We start from the raw sequence: 23,340 nt of genomic DNA on the forward strand, positions 1-23,340 counted from the left end.
TTGCTGTTGAGTCGATTCTGACTCACAGCTACCCTATAGGACAGAGTAGAACTGCCCCATAGGGTTTCCAAGGAGTGGCTGGTGGACTCCAACTGCTGACCTTTTGGTTAGCAGCCAGGTGCTTAACCACTGCGCCACCAGGGTTCTGTCAAATTGTGCAGGGGGCGAAATACATACAATACAGACAATGATAAAGTAAATGGGGTAATAGGTTAACTATTGGTGAATCTGGAGAAAATATATATGGGAGTTCCTTATACAAATCTTTCAACTCTGTGAGTTTGAAATTACGTGAAAATTAAAAGTTACCAACAAAACTAGATTTGTCTTTTCATTATCTTCTGAGCAGTAGTGTAGTCCAGGTGATTGTTAGAAAAATAATGGGTAGTGTGCTTCTTTGACTTAGCTGCCCCGTTTCACTCTGTCCTTAGACTTTCGTCTGTTTCTCAACTTCTGGCTAAAAAAACAAAAACCAAACTGGTTGCCATCGGATTGACTCTGACTCAACTTCTGGCTACCAATATATTATTTATTCTAATTGCTATAGAAATCTCCTCATAAGATTTGTTTGTAGTCGCTATGAAGTGCTCAGCTCCTGTACACATTTATTGTTCTAGCTAGTAATGGTATGCATTTGGGGGCCTAGTCTCATTTTGTGTATTTTTTCCTATTCATATGTTTTGCTTTTGCAGTATCTTGGATAATGTAAAAACTATATAATCATTTGTTTTGTTTTTTGAGAAAATTTAAATATTAACTTCCCACTGAAAGGCTTTACTGCCCTAGTTCTTGGCCAGTAGTTTTTTTTGCCTGACATTTGTGTTTTACCTCTTGGTAGAAGATTAAGTGTGGCATGAGGTCTAACTGTAATTAGAACGTATTGAACTATGTGCTTACCTTTGTTGTCAGCACGAAAAAACCTAGTATCTAAATGCTGTCAAGCAGAACATGCCTGCTCTCAGCCACAAATAACGTGAGAGAAGCCCTTTCCTAACTAGACTCCACTACCAAAGCTAGTACTAGTTCGTTGGCACTCGGGACTTTCACCTGGCCCTGGGTTACTGCCTTGTAGGGGCAAGCAGCACTCTAGCAGAAGCTGTTTGGAATGGGTTTACTAAGAAAATCATGCAAACTGATTTCATGATGATTCACTTGGTGCTTGTGTTTTCAATTGGTTAACCAGTTTTCTTTCCTTTGTGGTGTATGATGGGATCTGCACTAGACAGAGGTAACCGGTTGGATAGCTGTATATCTGTATGCTGGTGTTTTGGTGCTTGTTCGTTTAGTTGTATGGTACTCCTCCTGAAGTTATGCTTGCAGTGCTGCCTCTTATTTTGTGCTTGCATGACGTTATTTGATTGCGCTTTGTTGGTTTGAGTTCTGAAAACCTCCTGTTTCTTTTTTTGGTACTCCAGAATAACTCTGAACAGCTTTAGTTGGTCCAGAACTATGAAAACCAGTTCCAAGTCTAACTCTTCGGTGGATCCTTTTCAGTTTTTTAAAATCTCTTCAATGTCACTACTATTATGGTTTGGTCAGGATTTCCAAAAACAGGATAGGTTTGCTTAAACACCAAGGAAGAGAACAGTTGCTAGACAGGCCATACGGAAGCTGTGAAAGGAAATATATACTTAGAGTAAAAGCTAGCATTTCATCAGATAGCTGAAATGTAGGCGCCTCCACCAAGGTAACAGTAAATATGATTAAATTCAATCATGCCTAAAAATTGGTGTGTGCATCTGATTTGACATTATATTTCAGAGATGCTGTTTACTTTGCATGTGGTTCTACATTCCCACACTAAGATATCTGGGATTATAAAATTAGTATTTCAGAAATTAGTTTTTTGAACATTTATGTGGCCTTGGAAATAGTTGTTTACCTCTTCATTTCTCATCACTAACGGTATAGTTCTTCTTTGACAGTTAGAACTGATTTCCTTTTAGTTTTTTCATTTGTTTGTTTTTTTTTTCTTTTTACTCCTTTATGTAGCTCTGTAGAAGAAGGTGGATTGTTTTTAAAACAAAGAAACAAAATCAGTCCTGAAGTGGGCCTGAATGTTTTAAATGGCAGCAGGTCATAAAATTGACATTATTTTCCAATTTTTGTATTAAGCCAGTGTTGAAACAAACAAAAAACATTTTTTCTTGTAATTTTCATCATCTTGAAAACTGTAAAGGATCCATTGATTTGAAATGGCCGTCAGAGAAATGCTTCTGATAAACAGCATAAAACTGTCAGAGAAGTGATGACTTGTCTCCTACTATTTGTTTTCTAATTCAGCTATTTCTTTCTTTTTTTTTTTTTTTTTTTTGTTATCTTTTGGTGGGACCTGTTCATTTAATAGAAAATTTCCCAGGAACGAGAAAAATTTGCTGATGAAGGCAGTATATTTTACACCCTTGGAGAATGTGGGCTCATATCCTTTTCAGACTACATTTTCCTTACAACTGTTCTTTCCAGTAAGTATAAACTTTTCCTTTTATTCATTTGCAAGGAGCATATGGGGATTATAAAGAGTTAAGTTAATTGGAGGGAGAAGACAAAAGTTGGTAAAGTTAATTATAAATTTCATTTGTTTTGAATTTTCTATAACATGTATAAAACCACCTGAGAAGGGGAAAGAAAAAGAAAAAGTTGTCCAGGTAAAGTTAAGAACAACAACAATGAAGTTCCATTTAACTGTCTGAGGCTGTCTTCTGTTAAGATGAATTATGTATTGCCTATTTCTGTAGCCTTCATTAACCTTACTGTTGTTGTTACTTAACCATCAAGTTGATTCTAACGCATGGCTACCCTATGTTGCTCCATAGGGTTTTCAAGGCTGTGACCTTTCAGAAGCAGATTGCCAGGTACCTCTGGGTGGGTTCTAACTGCCAACCTTTGTGCTAATAATCGAGTACTAACCATTTGTGCCACCCAGGGACTCCTTAATGTTACTGCTTCCCCAATAAGACACATACTGATCTATCATTTCCTCCACTAACGTAGAAAATTTGCTTGGCTGCCCTGATTGTGTTGAATATTCGTTTTTGCATCTTGGAGGAATACTTCTGTAGTCTCAAAACTCAAATTTGATTCATTTAGATCGCTGATGAATTTCTGATATTCTTTAAGCTAAACAACTTTGTTGATTAGTATGCTACTCTGTTTCTAAATTTCATTTCCCTTTAGTGTGACTTTTTTTTTTTTAACTATACAGGAAAAGAAAACAAAATAAATGTTCATAGCTGTCTGTGTACATTCTATTAAAATCTACCTAAATTGAACCTAAGAGTTTAGATTTGTATGTTTGAAATAGATGATTCTCAACTTTTTCTTCCTGGGACCTAACAAATGAAAATGACCAGTCCTTCCTCGCCTTTTCAAAGCTAGTCATCTAAAAATAAAAATACATACAGTTATCAATAAATGACATACACAGTTCCTGCCATGGCTGTGACCACATTTAGCCTTCCTCTGTGTAAGGATTGACAGGGAAGTGAGGAAATAGACTACTATGCCTTTCCACTACTGTCTTTGGGTACCACAGTGTCTGAATAAATTCATGTGGTGAACCAGTGCTTGAGCAATGTAAATATACATTTATTTATTACAGAGATCCAAAACAGTAAGCTAAATACAAGCACACTTATGATCTTAAATTGTGTATTATTAAAGTTGGCTATTATTTTGGTAGGGCGTGGGTTTTCGAGGCAGACTTCAATTCAAATCCTGGCCCTACCACTTCTTAGCTTTGTGGTTTGGGACAAGTCACTGTTCTTCTCTTTCATCTGTAAAATGAAGGTGGCAATCATACCAACCCTGAGTGATTGACTTGAGGATTATGTGATAGTGCATATAAAGTACCTGGTTCAGTGCCTAGCATTCAGTCACTATGCAGTCTATCTTGATTTTTATTAGCAGTTGCCATCAAGTTGACTACGACTCGTGGTGAACCCCCTGTGTGTATGCATTCATCTAATTACTTTGGTGGGTAGGAAGGGCCTTCCTTGGGATTTCTAACTGAAAACCAGCCAGAGCAGTGCAAAGGGTATCACTCAGATGATAGCGGATTGTCATATTTCTGAGTAGATGTTTTCTTTCAAAATTGATGGACTCAGTAGTGTTAAAGAAATGTCTGTCATTTTGAAGAGAAGAATATGAACGCTCTACCGTAATGAATGGACACTTGGAACCTTAAAATACTTTAGAAACTCTTCTATGTTGTCTAAAATAAAATTTGACAACTATACATAGCAAATCATTTGTTTTCCTTCCTAAATTATAATTACCTCTCTTAAAATAAAAGTAAGAAATGCTACTTTTTCAAAGAAGGCATGTTATGCAATGTAACTTCCCCATTAAATAGAGTTAATTCTTTTTATTTTAACTTTTTGGAAGTTTGATTTTTAGTTAAGCAAGAGTTTATTATACACACACTCAGAATAACAACCAATTTGGTAGAAATGTTTACAATAAGTAGTGCATGAATTTCTTACTCTTCTCTGTACGTGCAGACGTACCCTCTGATTTGGAGAATGGATGCCCTCCTACACACACACTTACACGTAAATACTTCCTAAATGTCTTTTCTGCTTTATTTCTTCCTTGGCACTTACCACTATTTAACGTTCTACATAACTTATTTGTTTATCTTGCTCATTGTTCTTCTCTCTACCTAGAATGTAAACTTCATGACAAGTAGTCGCAATGTATTACTTTGTAATGATATTCTCTACAAATGTATCTACTGTATATAAAGCATTGTGCCAGAGTAACAAAGCAAGAATATAAAATGTTTCTTTTCTCCAGAAGAAAAGTTTAGCAAACATAAGACTTGACTTTGCTGTTTATATTGAAATTGAGAACAGTCTTTGTAGCTGTTAATGTCTTTATTCTACAGACAGTATCAGTAGAGTGAGGGAAAGATGCTTTTTAATTAATTGATTTCCAAACAAGTTTGGTTTCTTATAATAATTCAAAATGTGTGTATTTATACTCTCCCTTATTCCTCATTAGTAAATTCTGTTGGTTTATACCTCATCCCTCTGATCAATTTTGATAGATTTACTTGAAGAATTTTCAGTGTGAGCCATAGCATCTACATTAAGTAGAATACCAAGTATTTATTAGATTACTGCCCATTAGTAAAATAAATTCAGATTAATTCTAAGTAAGATGAAAACCAAAAGCCAAACCCATTGCCACTGAGTCAGTTCCAACTCATAGTGACCCTATAGGACAGAGTAGAACTGCCCTGTAGGGTTTCCAAGGAGCAGTTGGTGGATTCGACCTGCCGACCTTTTGGTTAGCAGCTGAGCTCTTAACCACTGTGCCACCAGGGCTCCAAGTAAGGTGAAGAGATTATTATTACTATTATTAAATAATTTCCAAAAAGCACCAGTATATTGCTTCTGATCCTTAAAGGAGGTTAATAGGAATTGAGTGAAAATACTCACGCATGGTTATTAATGACTTAATTCTCAGCACTAACTAACCTCAGGATTAGCTGGTGGTCAGAGATTTTTCTCTACAACTAGGTGTAGAGAAGGAGCATCAAGATTTATCTTGAATGTTAAATATTTATTGATTTGGATCATTCTTGCTAATGCTAAAATTCACTAGATGATGATGTAACTTAAAATCTGGATCTTGGCCATTGACTGTTATGAAATATTTCTTTTATGCTCTTTGTCTTCATATGTGTTCTAACTGAAATTATTAACCTCAGATTGCTTGATGGGGTGATAGGAAAGCAATAATAAAACACTTACAAAAGTTGATTATTGAAATTTTCCTTACTATGTACTTTTAATCTTTCAAAAGCCACTAGGAAAATCAGAAGCAGAAAATGCTATAGCATGTCCAGTACCTAAGGCTTTAAAGTTTTGGGGGTGGACCTAATGCAAATCAGGCATAATTCACTGTATTCTAATTTTGATTCCCTCTTTAGACTTCAGAGAATCAATGCAGAAATTGAATTCAGTAGGTTTTCACTACAACTGGATTTGGTTATACTGAAAGTTAAATCACATGTTTATTGTGATGCATCTTTCTCACAAAAATATGCAAACAGTTTGAGAAATCACAATAGTATTGATAAGAAATTTTATGTTTTATTTTTCTTACCTTACTGAAGTCAAGAGCAGATCAAAAAGTGTATGTGACTTGGAGAGAATGATGCTGATCATTGCCATTCCAGCTAATGAAAATGTTATAGAGGAAAATAAGATTTTTTTTCGGTTGAGTGAAAACCTTCCCGTTGAAAAATACAGGAAAGGCCCAACAGCTGAGATCTATCAGCAGATTTAAGGCAAATCTTTTTTATTGGAACGTCAGAGTTGGAGAAGTGATAGAGAAAATTTGGTTTAGCTATTATTATTTTTTTATGTTTGGGAATTATTTGCCATTGCTAAATTGACATTATGAAGAGTAAGACAAAGCACATGAAAGGTTGATCTTTTTCAGCGTTATTTTAGCCTGTAAGAGATGCTTAGAATTAGTTTACTAGTAATTTCCTTCTCTAAAATAACCGGTTCTTATAATTAAATTCATTGATTTTATAAAAAAAAAGTGTCTTCTGTCAAAACAGCTTTTAAATGCCCCACAGGGTTTCCAAGGCTATAATCCTTACGAATGCAGACTGCCACATCTTTCTCTCATGGAGCAGCTGGTGGGAGCAGCTGGTGGTTTGAAACCACCAAATTTTTGGTTAGCAGCCAGAGCTTAACCACTGCACCACCAGAGCTCCATCGTCAAATATTTATAGATGATGTTAAATGCATTTAGCCACGTGAATTTGAGAATGCTATGCTATTTCAGTATCCCCAGCTATTAAAGAAAGTCAAAGCATTTTGACATCTTTGTATCAAAAACCACACAGGAATTTTAGTTCAGATGAGCAAAAAATAAGTGGTGTTTGTGTTTAACTCTCTCAAATCTGCCTGTGACTATACTAGAAGATTCAAATATTTTCTTTCTCTGCAAAAGAAAATTTATTCTTTGGAAACAGTTGCTTGGGACTAGTTCTGAGGGTGAACAAGACCAAGGGGAGAACAGAAACTAAAGAAGCAAATTATGACTAATAATAAAAATAAGATATAAATGTATTTTGACTCTATTTTGAAGATTTTATAACTTTGTATCTGTGAGGAAACCGTTCTCCTTATTAGCCTTTTCATATTTGTGTTTTATTTGAATAGATCTGTTTTCATATTTTTGAAAATTCTAAGAATATTGGTTATGTTACAGAAATTTGTTAAGGGCATATGATCTGGAGCTCCACCCTTTCAATATAAATAGCCAGATGGGGCTATGGCTATAAAAAGAACAGAGTATAGAATGAGGTGGTGGTCAGGAGTGTTCTCTATACTCTCTATGGGCTGATACTGCCACTAAAATTATGTCTGCATATACTTTGTCTTCTCTTGAATGGTTTATGTTGGCCTGTAAAACCTTTTACTACTTTTCCATGGAGTCAGTTCCCTATGGTAACTGAGAATCAGACAGGAACTCTAGAAGAGAAAAGAGGATGTGGTCTACCCTTGGTTCTCAGGTTCTTGAGAAGGCCTAAGCGGCAAAGCATTGGGTAAATCCAAAGGCCACATTTTCCAGTGGGAGGAAGCTGCAGGAAAAGTAAAACTGAAATAAGCTAAATTCTCTGCCTTGTAGAAAGTGCCCTAACCTTTTTTTTTTTTTTTTCCTCCCCTCACTCTTCAAATCAAAACTACCTTTCTCCTAGCATATCCCAGCTAGGATTTTATAAAATAACCATCAAAATTTTGAAACATTTTTATACTAAATTGTGAATGAGTTGTGATGTCCCATAGTAGCTCTAGAGAGATTTGCATGAAAATACTTGTTAATTCCAAATAATCTCTAATTGATCAAAGTTTAGGTAGTGAATATGATATCACTAAATAATATCTTTAGGGTAGGAAGTAGGAACTATGTCATATTGCTTTGTATCCCCACAGTACCTAACACTATATCTTGCTAATAGTAGTCATTCTAAAAATATTTGAGTGAAAGGCTTTTTGGAATGGAGCTTCTCTTGAATCTCTACTAGGTAGAAAGGAGACCCAGCCACCCATCCATCTCCATACCACCCTTGATTACACTGCCAGGCGGACCTCAGTGTACCTTTCTGCCATATTTAATCTTTCTTTCATTTCCCTGGAGCAGATTGTAGAAATTTTCGCTGATGTCAGCTCCCTTAAAACTCTTCTACCTTCTGGCGTAGCCTCCTCAGGCTCTACCCTGTCCTGTTTTTGGGGTGTTGATGGTTGAGATGACTCTGTAAGAATCAAGCCCGCAATAATTGTTTGATGATATTTAAAGACCTTTGCTTATGGTCTGTCAGCCTCAGTTTTTTCACACCGTTTGTCTCTTAGAGACTGGGCTGGAATCAAATGTATTGGTCCATCTGTGTAACTGGCATTTCCCTAAAATACAGCTGAAGTGTTCGATTATGCTTAGGCATTATCATTTGTTTCTTACCTGCTCCTGGAACAACTTTAGAAAATGTTTATTTGTTGTGCTGAGGAATTTGAGGTTACAAAAAGGGAATCAGGGTAAAACATAGTGGTTGTCATTGAAAGATCTGTGTAATCACTGCCCTTCTGGGGAAGATATCCATCAGAATTTTTCTGAATGGTTACTTAGTATTAAAAAAAAAACAAAAAACCCATTGCCATCGAGTCAGTTCCAACTCATAGCAACTCTATACGACTGAGTAGAACTGCCCCATAGGGTTTCCAAGGCTGTAATCTTTAAGAAACAGATAGCCACATCTTTCTCCCATAGAACAGGCTGGTGGGGTCAAACTACCAACCTTTCAGTTAGCAGCCAAGCACTTTCACCACTGTACCATCAGGGCTCCTTGGTTACTTGGTATACATACTAAGATGTTATATTGTTCCATGTACCCTCAGCATCCTGCCTAGTATTTAAAAACTGTTTAAAAGTAATAGTTATTCTCACTCTTTCCCTCTCTAGATATATATGCATGATGAAAGCTAGAAAATTAATTAGTATAGCTAAAATTTTCTATTTGGACACTAAATTGAAAAACCAAATAGCTTTTGGGTGACTGCCAGACCCTATCACATAAAAATAGAGTACTTCAAATGAGCATAGGTTAAGTAACAAAAACCCAATCTCTTTATTAAAGCAGCTAGTTCTAAACGTCTATGCAATAAAAATTGTATCTTGGCATAAATTGTCACTTTGGCTACTATTGAGCATATGGAATGAAGTGGAACCACATAGAATAAAGTGAAAGTCAAGCAGATGTTCGGTTGTTTTTTTTTTGTTTGTTTTTAAGATCTCTGAAGATGGGGTGGGGGTTTATCACACAGGCATGTGTCATTTAACGTAAAGATAGTAACATGCATTTGAAGACAGAATATTTCTAAAGTAGAGCATGACCTTAATGCAAGGGTAAAGCACTGGCAGACATTTTACAATCTCTCTCCCAGGAACTCTTGGGAAATACAAGCTTTTTGACATCTCTGGCATTAAATACACTTCCTTATAGCACAACTGTCAAACAACAGTGTAAGAAAGAGCAATTTAAATGAAAGACTGTTTCTGGCGGCACTCTGAAGGTCATCAAGTAACTGAGGCTGAGATATAGCTCACAGATAGCTGATGTTTCTTGTGTTCAGTGTGAAACTATAAGCCTCTCCCCCGCCCCCTTTTTTTTGGAATCAGCTGAAATGTATTTTCTGGAAAAATTATAAATGGAATAAAAGCAGTAGTTAGAATAAGAGTGCAGCTAAAGCCTTGTTGAAGAAATTCAGAAAAACTTTACAATTTTCTTACAAAGTTTTTAAACTCAGGTTCTTAACATATGTTGTTGTTGTTGGGTGCCATCCAGTCAATTTCCACTCATAGCGACCGCATGTGACAGAACAGAACTGCCCCATAGGGTTTTCTAGGCAGTAATATTTATGGGAGCAGATCACCAGGTCTTTCTTCTGCGGAGCCCCTGGGTGGGTTCACACAGCCAACTTTTCAGTTAGTAGCCAGACGCTTAACCATTGAGCCACCAGGGTGCCTTTCTTAACATGTAGTGTTTCATATTATTTTAAAAAACCTTGCCAATTGCCATTAAATAAGTATGTCATACTGAGATGCCATAAAGAATAAGGAGCTCTTATTTAGCCATTGTAGAACCTGTATGTAATAGTGAACCCATAGTAACTGTCTCATATCATTGTTTTAGGGTTTTCAAATAAAAGCAAGACTGAGTCAGTATAAATTTTAAGTTTGTTTTGAGAACATACATTAAATTTCTAAGTGTTTTTTCTTTATAGTTAGAATTTGTTAGAGTAGAAGCTTGGGTATTCTAACCAGATCCTTCTAATAAGTGCTGCTGGGAAGAGCAACTTATGTGCCCCCCTCCCCAATCCTATTTTAATGGAGTCCTGGCTACCCTGTGACTGACTGTAGACCAGTAAATCACAGGATATGGGTTTGTCTAGGAGCTGTACAAAGTGTAGGCATCTTGGCTGTACCTTGCATCTTGGACAGCTTTACTCCCAGGTCTGCCCTAAAGTTAAACTGGTTAAACTCAGTCCCAAAACCGCGTGATGTGTATTCTTTCCTAAACTTAAACCACTTGCAAAATCTAAAGGGCTCCAAGAGATTGGGATAAAAAACAGGATTGATTACCTTTTTTGGAGAGGTAATTTATTGTTTTTCTTCTCATTTGACTACCAAATCCATAATGTTCCCAAAACCATTTGTTATATCCAGAAGTAACTGTTGGAATTGACATTTAAATTTAATTGACTATACAGTATGGGAGCCCTGGTGGTGCAGTTGTTAAGAGCTACAGCAAGCTACAGCTGCTAACCAAAGGATCAGTAGTTCGAATCTACCAGCCGCTCCTTGGAAACTCTGTGGGCAGTTCTGCTCTGTCCTGTAGGGTTGCTATGAGTCAGAATCGACTTGATAGCAACGGGTTTGGTTTTTTTTTCTTAATATAGTATTATCCTTGAAGTCCTGGTGGCACAGTGGTTAAGAGCTCGGCTGCTAACCAAAAGATCAACGGTTCAAATCTACCAGCCGCTCCTTGGAAACTCTCTGGGGCAGTTCTACTCTGTCCTATAGGGTCGCTATGAGTCGGAATCAACTCGACGGCAGTGGGTTTGATTTTGGCTTTTATACAGTATTGGTGAGAGCATAAATTATTGTCATAATTTTTTAGAATCTTGACAGTGATTATCAAACATTTTCATAAATTTTGCCCCCAAAATTCCATTTCTGCAAGTTTAGGCTAAGAAACTAATTGCATATATAAGCATGTTGATGGTTGAAAAATAAATTAGAAAGAACTCAAGTATCAAACAAATGGTTTAACAAATTATAATACATTTATGCAGTGAAATTCTATATAGCTGTTAATATAATGTATGTAATGCACGGATTAGCATGGAAAAATGTTCACAGTGTACTGATGAGTCAAAACGTACATATGGTATGATACTGTAATTACATACATGCATACACATACATACATAAATGTGTAAGTATGTGTGTCTGTGTGTATGCATTAAAAAAAAAGAAAAGAAAATAGTCTGGATAATTGCATTTCTGATCTGTCAGGAAATACTGTCAGCTCTACCTTGAAATAATCCAGAATCCAGAATATTCACTACACTCACTGCTTCTACCCTTGTCCAAGACACCTCATAAGTCACTTGGATTATTTCAATACCTTCCTATTTGGTCACCTTGCTTCCAACCTTGCTTCCCTACAGCCCATTCTCAGCACATTTAAACTTAAATAAGATGGTATCATTCCTCTGCTCAAAATCCCCCAAGGATTCAAATCTCACTCAAAATAAAAGCCAAAGTTTTTATAGTAGCATGTAACGTCTTGCGTGCTCTCCCCACCACCATCCTTTTCAAGGGAAACATGAATATTGGTAAGCGCTATAATTCTCTACACTGTTTTTCTTTTTTCTTTTAGCCACAGAGAAAAAATAGGTAGCTACTCTAATTATTGCTGATTAATAACAGTTACAGGTGTTTGGGGTGGTAAGCATTGTTATTAAACTTTTCTGATGGTTTTGAAACTTCTTTTTTTTCTTTTTTTTTTTAATACCTGTTTGCAAAGCCTGTCTTTCAATTATGTCTGTGTTTGCTGGAACCATAGAATTCCAGAAGTCCGTTTTACTGGCACCTTATTGTACGGAAATAAAAAAAAGGAAAAGGTGTTAGAGTCTTATAGTTCAAAAATATAGAGGCTTAGAGCTATAGTTAAATGTATTTATGTACCTAGAATACCTCCATAGGCCAAATACTTTGGATATCTAATCTGTTATGTGGAACCAAATGGGTCACATTAACTCCTTGAAGCCCCTGAGATAATTGCATAATTCCTGTGCTCATTCAGCTGTCCCAAAGTTGCTCTTAAGCTAAGTGAATATGAATTCATGAGAGAGAAGGTATTGGATGCCTCACACTGAGCAAAGCAACCATCCAAAACCCAGACTTATAAAGCAAGTAAATTAATGGGTAATTATTTTCCCCACAGGAGTCACTGCAGTGTTTCCTTAAATAGTTTCTTTTCAAGTCTAGGCTGTGTGTAAAGTAATATTCAAGTAATATTTGAGTCTAATGAAAAGAAATTGTCTTACAGACGAGAGAATAACAAGTTATCTGTTGGAGTTTATTGCAAAATAGGTGAATGATCTAACTTGTTCCAGCATTGGAGATGAAAATACTGAAAGTAGAGCGTTGTTTTATCCTAATGCCATCGTTCTCACAGATAGGGTAATTTGCCTTCTTGTTCTACACTAAACGCATTGGGAAATCCCTCTTTGGTCTTTTGTAAGACTAACCCTAGTCATAATTCTGTTTTGTGGTTGACTCTCTGGGCTTTCCTGTGGTGAAAATTGGTTAGACACATGGGGCTTCCTTCTTCCTTGATCTCCTTCTGCCAGTGGGAAGAAGCACTTAGAATCTGGACCAAGATAAATTAAGAGAAAAAGAGTGGTCTTTGGTAAAATGTTAAAGTAGACTAACTTCTCTGCCTCTTAGGAAATTCTTCATCCAACAAAATTACTTTGTTCCTTTTGTTGTAACAAGGAGACACAGACACACACACCACTAGCAGTATATATGCAGTGTAAGTGTAATTTAAAATAAGTTCTCTTGGGAAAACTCACAAGCAGAGAAGCAACAACATGACCTAGTCCCATCCTCTTGCCATTTATTAGGGAGGTGTGCTTGGTTGGGGCAGACACTGCTAGACTGAGCACATCATGGAAAGGGCTGCAAGCAGGAGACCTTGTCCCTTTACCTCTCCTGTAATTACAGGGGTAGGAGGCAAGGAACTTCCAGGAGGATGTGTAACATTGGGAGCTTCCTGGTTGAGAAAATGGTCTTATTAGAAACAGGGAGCCTCCACACATCCCTCTGGGTGGTGTCAGCCTCTTTTTCCATTCAGCTAATTCAGATCTATAAAGCCAGCTTTTTGCTAAGCTACCAAAAGGGACATCTGCATTTGTCTCTCGTCACCCTTTATTCCAAAAATCAAAATTACGTTTCTTATAACACAACAAAATTTAAAAATTTTTAAATCTTTAGATGAGATGAATTCACACTGTTAGGGACCTATAAGTTCCCGTATTAATTCTAGAAATATTTTCAAGAAGGTACTTGTAAATCCAGAAGACTCCCTAAATAATGGAGGCTCATTCAGTGGATGTGGTAGCACTCTTATAGGATCCTTGAGAATAGGAATATGACCTGATGTTGAATCCCCAGAATTTTCTTAAAGATGAATGGATAAAGTCTTGATATCTAGTGCCTTTTACAAATTATATACTGAACTTGTCAGCTAAAACATCTTTTATATCACAGCTACCTATAATACCATAGAATCTGCCTGGTCATATAGCCCATGAAGTAAGGCTACTTGTACCACAGCTTGGCCCTGCTGCAGAACCCTTTCCTGCTCTTGGCCTCAGGCAGAGATGGTGCTCACAATACTGAGGAAGCCAGCACAACTTGTGCAAGGAAAGGTCTTGGAAGCTCCATAGATACATCCAAACTTTCTGAGAGACCGAATTGCTGGTTTGAGGGCTGTGGAGACCATGGTCTCGGGTAACATCTAGCTCAAATGGCATAACATAGTTTATAAAGAAAATGTTCTACATTCTACTTTGGTGAGTAGCGTCTGGGTTCTTAAAAGCCTGTGATCGGCCATCTAAGATACTCCACTGATCTAACCCCTTCAGGAGCAAGGAAGAATGAAGAAAACTAAAGATATAAGGGAAAGATTAGGCCAAAGGACTAATGGACTACATCTACCACAGCCTCCACCAGACCGAGTCAGTACACCTGGAAGGTGCCCAGCTACCACCACTGACTGCTCTGACAGATATCACAATAGAGGGTCCTGGACACAGCTGGAGAAAAATGTAGAAAAAAATTCTAACTCACAAAAAAAGACCAGACTTACTGGCCTGAGAGAAACTGGAGAGACCCTAAGAGTGTGGCTCAGTAATGAAGTCACTCCTGAGGTTCACCCTTCAGCCAAAGATTAGACAGGCCCATAAAACAAAAAGAGTCTAAAGGGGCACGACAGCCCAGGGACAAGGACTAGAAGGCAGGAGACAGGAAAGCTGGTAATAGGGAACCCAAGGTCGAGAAGGGAGAGTGTTGACATGTCGTGGGGTTGTTAACCAATGTCATAAAACAGTATGTGTACTGTTTAATTAGAAATTTGTTCTATAAACCTTCATCTAAACTACAATTTAAAAAAAAAGATCATTAAAAACAAAGTAATTTAGCATAGAGTTTTAGCCTTGTTAGGTGTATTGATACATGTAAGCTGGGCTTATGAAATTTGTTTTTTTGTTGGTATAACTAACTTCAGGGATATTTTTATTAAAAAATAATAAATTTATGCTGAAACACTGCACAAAAATTTTATAGACAGTCATTTTGGTGTCACCTCCTCTGACAGGGTCACCTGGTGTGGTCCACACTCTTTGCACCCCACTAGTGACGCCACTGAATGGCAGTTTATCAAGTGGCAATTGAAATCATAAAGCTCATTTAAAAACGTTCATAGGGATAAAAGACAAAGTACAGAGGGAATGAAAATAAGGACTTTTCGCTTCTCTCCAAGTGGTAATTTAGTTATTTGTGGAAAGTATGTGATAGTAAACGATAGGCTGATATTATTAAAAAAAAAAAGATGGTGCTCAGTCAATGATCCACAGCAGTATTCCCAAGTCTAAAATATACTGCGTCTCAAAGCCTAAGAGCCAGATGTTTTGATTCTTAGTGGTGAGAGGTGTGAGATGCAATAATTTATCCTTTATTTTGGAAGGGATGTCCCAGTGTAATCCACACCTCTGGAACCCTAACAACTTTACTGACATAGTGGGCACCTGAGTCCTCAGTGTTTCTCTCCCACCTTCTAGAGCACATGTATCTCCCCAAAGTCTCCAGTGTACTTGCTATTTGGTATTCATTTGGTCTAATTAAAATGATGTCATTGATATGGGGAGTAATGTGATGGCCTGCAGAATGTCCAGACAGTCCGATCTAATTTAACTAGATTATAACAGAAGGAGAATTAACCTATCCCTGGGTAAAACCATAAATGTGCTGTTGTCCATCTGATATGAATGTGAACTCCTTCAGCTCTGTATTCTTGATAGGGATGGGGGTTAAAAAAAACCTTTCACCAGATCAGTGGCTGCATAACACGTACCAACATAACATAAACTGCCATTCATGGCATCACTGGGGGGGTGCGAAGGGTGTGGACCACACCAGGTGACACTGTCGGGGTGACACCAAAATGACTGTCTATAAAATCTTTGTGCAGTGTTTCAGCAAAGGCCATGTTAATTTGCTCTAGCAGAGATACCACATTTGGCACAGCACCTGCAGTTGGGGCTACTGATGGATTAAATTTGTAGTAGTCTACTGTCTGCGTATTACATGGGTCAGACTGGTCAATTAGATGGGTACATCCTTTAGTTTTTTTAGAGTGGTACTAATCTCTCCATTACCTTTGTGCTAAGGAGGTTCTCTGACTTTGATATTTTGCCTTAAATTGGGAATTAATCACCCTCAGCCTTTCATAGTCTTTCTCCAGCTCAGTGGTTCTCAAACTTCAGTGTGTATCAGAATCACCTGAAGAATTCCTTAAAACACAGATTGCTAGACCCCATGCCCAGAGTTTCTGACTGAGTATTTACATTTGTAATAAATGACCAAGTAATACTAGGGGTGGGAGAGTGGGAACCACACTTTTTAGACTGCTCTCCCAATGCATTGATAGTGAGTGCCCAGCAAGAGCTATCCAGTTCTCTTGTCCTTAAAACTACTACTTCTCCCAATCCCCTTGAACACCTTAGGTATCGCACCTGCCAGTGCATTCCTGTCCACCATTATTTCATTCCAGTTCACCATAGGAGAAAGTTTTAACAATTTCACTGATACAGCATGCCAGAGGTTATTCATTCTCTACCCACCGCCAGCGATGGGGTCCTCATTGCTACAAAGATCCATCTCCAAAATACTATCTTAGAGTCTGCTTCCTTGCACCACTCCTGGCACCAACTGTCTTAGGTGGGGTTCCTGGAGAAATAGCCTATGAGATGGAGGTTTACATACGGGACGTTTGTGAGGAGTGCTGTCAGCAACAACATTTGTGAGGGAATGAAAGTATCAGGATTAGGTAGAAGGAGAAGTTGAACTGCAGTGCAGTTGCGATGAAGACCTCAGCTACTTCCATTGGGGAGTTCTGGAAAAGAGAATCATCCCCTTTTGAGGGAAGGGGGTCAGACCTTTATATGCCTCTTTTGCATGGACTAGTCATTGGATGTGGGCTGTCCCTAGGGCAGGGCTAGGACCTCAGGCTCGCTTGTGACCTTGGGAATAGTGACTCCTTTTTGCTGAGAGCTATTCCTAAGAGGAGAGCTTAGCTGTGAGCTGTTGGTAGCCAATACTTTCAGCACCTGGGGGAATGAGTACCTCAGTACAGAAGGGGGAATCTGGGCAGCCTACCACAGTATTCCACCTGACCACATTCCTGGCCATCAGTAGATGGACATATTCATTAGTCGTCCATTTCTGACAAGGGTGTTACATCAGAAGTGGAAACTTCTTCCTAGACTCTGCACTTCTAACTAAGAACACTCCTTTCACTACCACACTGGATCCTATCCTCTGCCCTCCTCTCAGAATCTTACATTGCTGATTATCCTTTTTCTCTTGTATACTCAAACACTCTCCCTCTCAACTGAATCTCCTTAGCTTCTAAGTATATCCATTAAAAAATAAAATTAAACCTTCCTTAATCTCCATATGTCCCCTAATTACCACCGTCTCTTCTTCCCATTACAGTAGATATTCTTGAATTATCTGTACTCACAGTCTCCATTTCACTATCTTTTGCTCATTCTTCCCACCACTCCAGTGTAGCTTCAGCCCGCATAATTACCGAAAACCAAAAACAAACAAACAGAAAACCACCAACCTTGTTGTTAAGGTAATCAAGATGACCTCTTTTGTTGATAAGACATCTAAACATTTTCTAATCTTCATTTCACTTGACCTTTCACTTCCTGCCTTCTTGAAACTCTCTTCTCCCTGGTTGGTTTTTTTTTTTTTTTTTTTTTATCTCTTGGTATACTATTTCTTGTCTCCTTTGCTACCTCACCATCCTACATCCAACCTTTAAATGTTGACATTTTTCAAGGCTTACTCTGTTATTACTTGCCATCGAGTCAATTCAAATTCATCATGAACTCGTGTGCAGATTAGAACTGCTCCATAGGGTTTTCAAGGTTGTGCCCTTTCAGAAGAAGATCGCCAGGCCTGTCTTCAAAAGGGCCTCTGGATGGCTTCAAACCACCAACCTGTCAGCTGGTAGTCGAGCACTTAACTGTTTGCTAACCATTTATGCCACCCAGGAACTTCCAAAGCTCTAGGCTCTCTTTTTATTCTACTCTAGTTGATTACATCTGTGACTTCAGTTGACATCTTTATGCTAACAACTCTCAACTGAAACCTCTCCTCTAAAGATAAAAAGATAAAGATATCCAACTGCCAATTTATCTCCATATAGATGTTGCCCAGGCTCAACACATCCAGCGTTGACTACTTCCTCTTATTGCAAATGTGGCACCACCATCCACCTGTTAACTATGTCAGAAACTGGAGCGTTATCATCTTCATCTGCCGTTTCTAATCAATCAAGTCCACAATTTAAACTCCTTGATATCATTTTTATGTATGTGTGAAAATATACACATAAAACATATATCATTTAAACAATTTCTACATGTGTAATTCACTGACACTGGTTACATTCTTCATGTTGTGCTGCCTTTCTCTATATCATTTTCCAAATTATTTCATCATAATTAACATAAACTCACCTTTCCCTGAGCTTCTCATCTAACCTTTTGAGTTGCTATTGTCAATGTTATCACATACAGATAATTCTTTAAAAGAACACAATGTTCAGGCAAGCATTCTGTACTAATTAAGCTAAACTATTGTTTGGTTTAAAGATGGCTGCAGGATATAGTTTTGGTTGAAGGTTTAAAGATGTCCTCAGGGCAGTAGTTTCATCCAGTCTCAGTGGCTCCAGAAAGTCTGGCTCCTAAATATGTCTTGAATCTCAGCACTTCCCTCCCTCTCCCATCACCATCACCAATTAATTACTTCATGCTTTTATTTATTGCATTTAACTCTCTAATCCATCTAGAATTTATTTTAGCACATGGTAGGAGATTGTTAGTCAGCTTTTGAATTAAGAATTATTGGTAGTAGTTTGGAGAGACAAAGTATTGTTTCTAGAAGGAATCAAGTGCAGAACCGATAGATTTAAAAAATTACTAGTGATGATATGAGTTTTTGAAATCTTGAGCTGAAATTCAGCTATTGAAAACTTCTAAAGAGATCGTCAAATGATCACACTTCCCAGTTGTGTTTCAAAATAATTTGATAAGTAAACAAAATGGGTATAAAATTTTCAGCATATAATGAAAGTCAACAAAAAAATTGTTTTTATGATTAATTTTGTTAATTGACTTCTTTAACTTCCTTTATAGAGAAAAGTAAACTGTGACTCCTCTGAGGGCAAGAAATTTTGTCTTATATTTTCATCCCAAGGCCATAAATATTAGTTATTTTATCCCCAATATCATAAATATTAGATGAATGAGTTAATGTCTTAGAGAATTCCTGAAGCTTAAAGCCTCTATTCAAAGCAAAGGAGATGAGCTCAGTGTTATGTATAGCATAAGAACCAGCCTATCTGTTATAATCATTATAGTTTTTATGCAGTACATTGCTGGAAGCAGGATTTGTGTTTGTTTAAATATGACTATAAATTGTTCTGTGATAGTGTCTTACTTAAGGATGTAATCTTAGAGTCTTCAAGCTTAAGATATTTTCTAATTATTGGTTTAATTATTGGATCCTATTGGCCCTTTATAGCAAAGGACATCCCTTTCTAGTTTATTCAATCTTTTATCTTTCATCCTAACAGCCATCTGTGAGAGTGAACTCTGGATCCATGCCATTAAGATTTAAATCCCAGCTTTAGCTACGTAAGCCTCGATTTCTTTATGTGTAAAATGGTGATAACTACTGGTACCAGTACTACCACCTTATAGGGTTGTTCTAAGTAACATACAAGTTACTTTGAACAGTACCTGATACAGGGTAGGCCCTCAGTAAATGTTACTTATTATATTTATACTAGTATTTTCCAAAAACCTCACTGATTATGCATGTGGGGAGTAGATCTAGGTGTAGACTTGGGCATAAACCCACCTCAAATCCTAAATCCTCTGTAGGCTTCCGTGATAACTATAGACTTATCTTAATTTCCCCTGAGCTCAGAAGAACTACATGGTGCCCAGCTACCACCACCAACCGCTCTGACAGGGATCACAATAGATGGTCCCAGACAGAGTGGAAGAAAAATGTAGAACAAAATCCAACTTCACAAAAAAAGACCAGACTTACTGGTCTGACAGAGACTGGAGGAACCCTTGAGACTATGACCCCTAGACACCCTGCTGTGGGGATATGTGCCATTAAAATATGGATGTATAAAGGCCTCTATGCTGCACAGCATGTTGAGACTTGTCCCCAACATGTTGAGACTTGTCATGACTTGTTTTTCCAAACCCGTTACTGATGGGCTTGTTTACCTGAATTCCTCCTCCCTTGCCTGAAACTTATTGTTAGTCACCCAAAGCCCATTGTTCTGTTATATGCTTCACTGTTTGCTGTATTGACTATAAAATAAACTCCTGGGACTGAAGCCGAGGTTCGACTCCTCAGAGTGACCCTCCTGGCCCCACTTCTCTGTAAGAGTTGTGGCATTGGTTACTGTCTCCGCAGCCCCGACAACCGTGGCCGCTGCGACACCCTGCTAACTCAGACCTGAAGTCACTCCCAAAGTCCCCCTTTCAGCCAGAGATTAGATAGGCCTATAAAGTAAACAGTAACACACATGAGGAATGTGCTTCTCAGTTCAGTCAACTATGTGAGACCAAATGGGCAACACTTGCCCAAGAGCAAAGACGAGAAGGCAGGAAGGGACAGGAAAACTGGACGAGTGGACACGGGGAACCCAGGGTGTAAAGGAAAAGGAGGAGAGTGCTGACACATTGCAGGGATTGCAACCAATATCACAAAACAATTAGTGTACAAATTTTTGAATAAGAAACTAATTTGTGCTGTAAAAGTTCACCTAAAGCACAATGAAATTAAAAAAAATCATTCAGTTAGTAGAAACTATAGATCAAGAGGGAAGAGGAGTAATTAAGAAGATACTTTGGGACAGCTTGTTGAGTATTTTAGTTTCCCAGTTTATAAATGCATTACATTCTTTTTTTTTCCCATACAAAAATTTATACATACATTGTTATATGACTCTAATTGCTCTCCCCATACTATGACAGCACACTCCTCCTTTCCACCCCTGATTCCCCATGTCCATTCAACCAGCTCCTAACCCTTTCTGCTTTCCCATCTCACCTCCAGATGGAAGCTGCCCGTTTAATCTCTTGTATCTACTTGAGCTAAGCGGGACACTCCTCACGAGTATCACTTCATGTCCCATAGTCCAGTCCAATCCCTGTCTGAAGAGTTGGCCTCCGAAATTGTTTTAGTTCTGGGCTGATAGACAATCCAGGGGCCATGATTTCCAGGGTTCCTCCAGTCTCAGTCAGACCATTAAGTCTGGTCTTCTTACTAGAATTTGAGTTCTGCACCCCACCTTTGTCCTGCTCCATCCGGGACTCTCTGTTGTCTTCCCTGTCAGGGCAGTCATTGGTGGTAGCCAGGCACCATCTAGTTCTTCTGGTTTCAGGCTGATGAAGTCTATGGTTTATGTCTCTAGGGCTACTACTTTCCTTGTGTCTTTGGTGTACTTCATTCTCCTTTACTCCAGGTGGTTGGGACCAGTTGATGCATCTTAGAAGGCTGCTTGCAAGCCTGTGAGACCCCAGATGCCACTCACCAAAGTAGGATGCAGAACATTTTCTTAATAAACTTTGTTATGCCAGTTGACCTAGATGTCGCCTGAAAGCATGGTCCCCAGACCCCTACCCTTGCTACTCTGTCCCTCAAACTGTTTGACTGTATTCAGGAAACTTCTTAGCTTTGGTTTAGTCCAGTTGCTGACTTCCCCTGTACTGTGTGCTGTCCTTCCCTTCACCTAAGATAATTCTTATCTACTATCTAGTTAGTAAATAACCCTCACCCTCCCTCCCCACCCTCGTAACCATCAAAGAATGTTTTCTTCTGTGTTTAAACCTTCTTGAGTTCTTATAATAATGGTCTTATACAATATTTGTCCTTCTGTGACTGACTAAATTCATTCAGCGTAATGACCTCCAACTTCCTCCGTGTTATAAGATGTTTCATGGTTTCATTGTTGTTCTTTATTGTTGCTTAGTATTCCACTGTGTGGATGTACCATAGTTTGTTTATTCATTCGTCTGTTGATGGGCACCTAGGTTGTTTCCATCTTTTTGCTACTGTGAACAGTGCTGCTATGAACATGGGTGTGCATGTATCTATTTGTGTGACGTCTCTTATTTCTCTAGGATATATTCCAAGGAGCAGGATAGCTAGATCGTATGGTACTTCTATTTCTAGTTTTTAAGGAAGCACCAAATCGATTTCCAAAGTAGTTGCACCATTTTACGTTCCCACCAACAGTGTGTAAGTGTTCCAGACTCTCCATAACCTCTCCAGCATTTATTATTTTGTGTTTTTTGGATTAATGCTGGTCTTGTTGGGGTGAGATGATATCTCATTGTAGTTTTGATCTGCATTTCTCTAATGGCTAATGATCGTGACCATTTCTTCATGTGTCTGTTAGCCGCCCGAATATCTTTTTTGGTGAAGTGCCTGTTCATATCCTTTGCCCGTTTTTTAATTGAGTTATTTGTCTTTTTGTTGTTTAGGTTTTCCAGTATCTTGTAGATTTTAGAGATTAGACGCTGATGAGATTTTTGTAGCCAAAAATATTTTCCCAGTCTGTAGGTTGTCTTTTGACTCTTTTGGTGAAGTCTTCTTTTTTTTTTTTAACATTGAACTTTTTTTTTTTTTTTCTTATTGTACTTTAGGTGAAGGTTTACAGAACAAATAGTTTCTCATTAAACAGTCAGTACACCTATTGTTTTATGACATTGGTTAATAACCCCACGACATGTCAACCATCTCCCTTCTCAACATTTTTTCTTTTTGGTGAAAATATACGTAGCCAAAGATACACCATTTCAAAAATTTCTACATGCACAGTTCAGTGACAGTGATTGCATTCTTCTATTTGTGCTGCTATTCTCACTTTAGAGAAAGGTTTACAGAACAAAATAGTTTCTCATTAAACGGTTAGTACACATGTTTCCCTATGACAATGGTTAACAACCCCACTACATGTCAACACCGTCCTTACTCAACCTTGGGTTCCCTATCACCAGCTTTCCTGTCCCCTTCTGCCATCTAGTCCTTGTCCCTGGACTGCTGCGCCTCATTAGTGCCATTTTGTTTTATGGGATTTGGTGAAGTCTTTTGATGAGCGTGTTTGATTTCTAGGAGCTCCCATTTATCTAGTCTCTCTTTTAGTGCTTGTGCATTGTTACTTAATGGTTCGTATTGTGTTTTTGCCATATGTTAGGGCTCCTAGCATTGTCCCTATTTTTTCTTCCATGATCTTTATCGTTTTTGATTTTATATTTAAGTCTTTCATCCATTTTGAGTTAGTTTTTGTCATGGTGTGAGGTATGGGTCTCGTTTCATTTTTTTGCAGATGGATATCCAGTCATGCCAGCACAATTTGTTAAA

At 38.0% G+C, this 23,340-nt stretch overlaps 1 protein-coding gene across 4 annotated transcripts in view; it reads left to right on the top strand.

Annotated features, from left to right (window-relative positions):
- The window catches only part of MICU1 (mitochondrial calcium uptake 1), a 302,123-nt gene that overhangs the window by 143,683 nt on the left and 135,100 nt on the right, over positions 1-23,340 (top strand). For all 4 annotated transcript variants that reach the window (XM_004383247.3, XM_023737695.1, XM_023737697.1 and 1 more), the window contains one exon: positions 2,348-2,462. In XM_004383247.3, coding sequence (XP_004383304.1) covers positions 2,348-2,462 — 115 coding nt within the window. The remainder of the gene's footprint in view (positions 1-2,347; positions 2,463-23,340) is intronic.

This window comes from Trichechus manatus, unplaced genomic scaffold (genome assembly GCF_000243295.1).
Source record: "Trichechus manatus latirostris isolate Lorelei unplaced genomic scaffold, TriManLat1.0 scaffold00106, whole genome shotgun sequence".
Classification (NCBI taxonomy): Eukaryota; Metazoa; Chordata; class Mammalia; order Sirenia; family Trichechidae; genus Trichechus; species Trichechus manatus.